The sequence below is a fragment of a genome, unplaced genomic scaffold (genome assembly GCF_019419815.1).
Source record: "Pyrus x bretschneideri cultivar Hongxiangsu unplaced genomic scaffold, Pyrus_bretschneideri_v1 Contig18, whole genome shotgun sequence".
Taxonomy (NCBI): Eukaryota; Viridiplantae; Streptophyta; class Magnoliopsida; order Rosales; family Rosaceae; genus Pyrus; species Pyrus x bretschneideri.
In genome coordinates, this window is record NW_025999479.1 from 3,847,132 (window position 1) to 3,852,372 (window position 5,241).

Genomic DNA, 5,241 nt, shown 5'->3' on the forward strand with positions numbered 1-5,241 from the left:
ATGTGAATAATGTTTCTCTCGCAATTTTAATCAGTATTTCTTAGAGCTATCTCCAATGATGAAATGCGCATTTATTTATTTTTCTGGAGGCATAAATGTGAGTTGTCTTTTGACGGGAGAGATATTAAAAAAAGTTGAAATTTTGTTATAAATTAATTAATTTAGGGGCTTTTAGATCCAGATTCAAAAACATAGATGATTTTTAGAAGTGAGTCCAATTACCTAATTATATATTTATATTTTTAGTGCTCATTTTATATTTTCTAAAAATATTAAAAATCAATTAAATCTTCTAATATTATGCATTTTCAACCCCAAAAAAATATAATTAATATCATATAACAAAAAAAAATAATATATTGACATAAATCTATCTGCAAATCATTCTACCCTAACTCAAGTAACAAATATGAATGTATATCATACCTATAAGTAAGATATGAAACCTAACTAAAAGGTAGAAAAAAAAAAACATAATATATCTACAAGTAAGACACATGAATCTTACTTGATTATAAAAAAAAATCTGTCATATAGGTATATAAATATAATTAACCTGTGATATAGGTTGATTATAAAAATGAAAAATAAAATCTATAAATGGGGTTTAAAACGGGGTAAAGAACAAGAAAGAACAAAAAAATAATAATAATAATAATAATAATCAAAGAGATAATTAAGAAGAAATTTGATTTTTATAATAAATTTTATCATTGAAGAGATAATTATTGATAATAAAATAATAAAATTTAAGGAATTGGACTTATTTTAATAAACTAGACTATTCCTACTATTGACTAAAAAAATTGAACATATATCAAGTTTTCTCTTAAATTTAAACCAAGAAACCGGCCAAGGTAAATGCCCTAATCCACTGCATGCGCGTGAACGCACCAGAAAAATGAGACCAGATGAAAATCAACGCGCCAAAAGCAAGGCAAAGGGAACATTGTTGTGCAGAAGTGGGGCCCAACTTGATAGGGTTGTCAACCACCCATGTGCAATCCCAACGGCTCCATTTTGATCGGACGGCATAGAAATAAACCTTTAACTCGCAAAGGTTGGAGAAGAAAAATATATTTCTAAATTTAAATTAAAATTTTTTGAATTAAAATTTTTATGTTTTAACACAAGAATATGGTCTTAGAAATACGTTATTACATTAAGAGATGGGAAAAATACAGCCATCATAACAATTGAATATTGAATTTTTAATTTATTAGAATCAAATAAAAAACGTGAAATACAGCCATCATAACAATTGAATATTGAATTTTTAATTTATTAGAATCAAATAAAAAACATTTCACGTATAAGTGTAAATGAAATACTACTAAAATGTAGTCACCGAGTAAAATTATTTCTTATTGTTATTCCCATACGAATAAAAAATGCAAAAACAAAGATAAGTTGATATGGTTAGTTGTGGGGAACTGATTCCCCAATAATTAGGGTTGCAATGATACACGGTTTTAATATGATGTGAATTGACAACTAGAGTATTATAAAACAAAATTCAATTTGAACATGAAGATTATGGATTGAAAAATGGATTAAAATTTTCTTCCCTTCTCTTTTCAATTCATTCTCTCTCTTTCTTTCACATTCTATATTTTGTCTTTCTCTTTTTATTAAAAAATTAATATAAAATGTTGATATGGTTTAAATATGATCGTTCAAATAAAAAGGGAGAGAATGGGAGGGAAAAAACGCAAAAGGCAAAAGGCGTGCCACTGCCATCTCTATATGATAGACGTAGAACAAGTGTATTTAAGCCGATTACTTACGCCCCAAGTTATTATGACTTCTTATTATCAAAGGATTGTCGTGGATGAGTTAAGTCCACATTAAGTTCTTTTCTATGCCTTGAGACTAAGGACTTTTAGTTCGTTATCTTGTATGCTTAAAGGGTGAAGGTCCAAATCTGATTAAGTCATCAGTTTAATCTATTTCAATCTTCCTATGATAATAAAACCATTAAATGAACCAGATCTAAGAATTGATGAGGCTTTAAATCATCAAAATACTGGAAACAACTTGAATATAAACTGGGGAATGCATTATAACACCAAATCTATTAATTGAAAGACAAAACGAAGAGAGTCGGGCAAGATTTCACCTTGTTGGGCAAGGTTAAACGTCTTACGGTCTTTTCTCTTGGCAGTTATGAAAGGATTGTATGTTAAAGGGGATGACTGGAAAAGAGTTTATACATGGGAGATCGATACTACAACATTTAGGAAAAGGTAGCAGAGCTTTTGCATAGACAAAGGATGTCTTTCTAGGGAAATCTAAAGCTAAAAGGGTGCAAAGTCTGGACGAAGCACGGCTTTCTAAGTATTTGCTTGATTGAAGGGCAAGTTGTATATTTGTTTATTTGATTGGTTGAGTGTCCTTGTCTTTGGGCCCTCTTTCTCCTTTTATAGACGAATTAGCCCAACTGCCTGTAGCTTTGTTCTTACCCGAAAGCAATTGAAGGGTAGTGACTCATTAGTATTTTACTTGTATTGCCACTGAAAAGTACTTTTGGGCTGAGAATAGGTTGATTTCCATTAGTTGTCACTTCTCTTGTAAGCACCTAGCCTTTGCATTAATGGGGGAGCGCCAATTGGTCTTGAGATGGACGGTTTGGGCTTGGTGATGGGCTCCGGGCAGAAACTCTTCTTATTGAACTCTTTTGGGCTTTCTCTTCTCTAAACCCAAAGTTAAATATTAACCTAAACAAGAATGGCCGATAAAAAAAGGTACGAAAACCACAAGTTCATCTTTTATCATAAGAACATCTCGCTCAATAAGCATACGAAATGAATCGACATACTGAAAAAGCTGAAAAAGCTTTTGATAATTACTTTCAGTTTTCAAAAAAAAATGAAAACTGAAAGCCAAAATCAACATGACCCGACATAAGCCACAAGACGAAAACGAAATTTATGCAGTTTCATTTCATGTTAACGCTTCGTGCACAACTTTACAAAGTCTACATTGGAAGAAATGGAACCATTTAGTCCAGTGAACTCATTACCTAGTAGCTCCATGAAACGTAATGTCTACAAAATCATCCGCAGGTATATGGAGACTGATCGTTTTGAGCATCAAATGAATCTTATCAATATCTGGATGAGATACATCCCCTCCCAAGAAAATGTGCACCTTATTCCCAATCTCTGTCCAGCTCTGTGCCTGTTGCTTCTTCACTCCATGCTCCTTCATCAGACTTCTCATTCTTGCAACATCTCTCCATTTTCCAGCAGCTGCGTATATGTTAGACAACGCAACGTAAGGCCCAGAACTACGAGGATTCAAATGTAATATATTCTTTGCAGCCAGCTCCCCTATTTCCACGTTTAAGTAAATGCTGCAAGCTGCAAGAAGAGAGCCCCATATTCCAGAGTCTGCTTGAAATGGCATCTCTTGGATCATCTTGCAAGCCTTCTCTAACTGGCCTGCTCGACACAAAATGTCAACCAAGCAAGCATAATGCTCCGATCTAGGGGCAATGTTGTAGCTGCTGACCATCAAATCAAACAACTTCAAGCTCTCGTTTACCTTGCCTGCATGAGCACAGGCAGATAGCAAGCTAAGAAATGTTATACCATCTGGTTTGAAGCCGTGCACCACAGTCTGGTTGAAGAAATCAAGAGCTTTCTTATTGAGACCATGCTGTGCAAATGCAGCAATAATGGTGTTCCATGAGACGAGGTCTGGACACTCAATTTGTTTGAACACTAACTCAGCATCAAGGATTGCACCACATTTATTGTACATGGTAATCAAAGCGTTATATAAGGAGAGGTTTGATTCAAATCCATGTTTAATAATGAGCAGATGGGCTTGTTTTCCGTCTTTAAGAGATGTAAGACTAGAACAGGCAGTCAGAACCGAAACAAGGGTCCATTTATCTGGATGCAGACCAATCTTAAGCTTTTGTGAGTGTAACTTCAGTGCTTCCTCTCCGCCGCCATTTTGTGCATAGCCTGTAAATGAAAACAGGCATGTCAGGGGACAAGTGATTAGGACAATGCTTTAAAAATCAGACGAGGCAGATGCTGACCTAATTGTATTAGTAAGTGCTAGCAAACCAATGTAACGAGCTCAAGTAAAATACCCAACTAAGAAATTTTAAGGTATATCGTGATGGATGAGTAATTGCACATGGCATACCTGTTATCATTGCATTCCAAGAGACATGATCCTTGCGCTGAATCTGATCAAATAATGCTCTCGCATCTTCCATCTTTCCCTCCTTAGAATACCCCGTGAGCATAGCTGTCATTGAAACCGCATTTTTCTCCGGCATCTGCTCATACAATTCCCGTGCTTCATCAAATTTGCCGTTCTCCACATACCCACTGATCAGCACTGTCCAAGAAACGCCATTCTTGCGAGGCATGCAGTCAAACAGTGCCCTTGCCCGCTCTATCTCTCCTTTCATCACGTACCCATCAATCATTGCAGTATAAGAAATAACATTCCTCTTCGGCATGTCTTGAAATATCCTACTAGCTTCCTCCAGCCTATCACATTTCACAAACCCCGAAATCATAGCATTCCAAGAAGCAATATTTCTTTCTGGCATCTCCCGGAAGTACATGAAAGCCTCGTCGACCATCTCATTCTCGACACTCCCGGCTAACATGGAATTCCAGGACACCACATTCCGAACAGGCATCAGCCCAAACAATCTCTTGGACTCTCCAAAATACCCATTTTTCCAGTACCCAGTAATAATGGCGTTCCATGTAACTACGTCTTTTGTGGGCATTTCATCGAACAATTGGCGGGCGGCTTCAATCTTTCCCGCTCTTGATAACACACCAATCTTGACATTGCAAGTATATACATCATAAGTTGAGAAAAGCTTCAACCGTAGATAAATCAAGCAGTGAAGGATGCAACAAGTATCTGCAATGAAGTTGACATGGGCACGGACACGGACAGGCAATCGAACAAATCGCATTAATCTGGCAACATAAACACGATTAATGGCGGCTTTGGCAAAACCCCTTATTAACTTTCCTTCGGTGAATAAGGTTGGGATAGTTTTGGAAAATTTGAGGAGTCTCCGAGAAGTATGAGGATGTATGTACTATGCTTCTTCGTGGACCGATAAGAACCGGAAACTGTTACGAGATGACGTTCCTGAGCTACTCAACCTTCCACTTTTGATAAGTCTGCCGGAACTGTTATAGGGGTTAATGTTCCAACTTAGGGCCGTGCTTTTTTTTCTTTAAACTGATTTTG

General features: G+C 36.1%; 1 protein-coding gene across 1 annotated transcript; it reads right to left on the minus strand.

Annotated features, from left to right (window-relative positions):
- Window positions 1-2,908: 2,908 nt before the first annotated feature.
- LOC125476189 (pentatricopeptide repeat-containing protein At4g02750-like) lies at window positions 2,909-5,241 on the minus strand. Its single transcript, XM_048582003.1, has 2 exons — window positions 4,162-5,241; window positions 2,909-3,974 (listed from the first exon to the last, which is right to left on the minus strand). The coding sequence occupies exons 1-2, from the start codon at window positions 4,955-4,957 to the stop codon at window positions 3,019-3,021; spliced, it is 1,752 nt and encodes a 583-aa protein (XP_048437960.1). The 5' UTR covers window positions 4,958-5,241; the 3' UTR covers window positions 2,909-3,018.

Bases quoted from the DNA above. Each gene is read 5' to 3' on its own strand.
- LOC125476189 (XM_048582003.1), bottom strand. From the start codon at position 4,957: ATGCGATTTGTTCGATTGCCTGTCCGTGTCCGTGCCCATGTCAACTTC. The intron at 3,975-4,161 runs GTATGCCATGTG...TTTCATTTACAG, and splicing joins TTGGAATGCAATGATAACAG to GCTATGCACAAAATGGCGGC.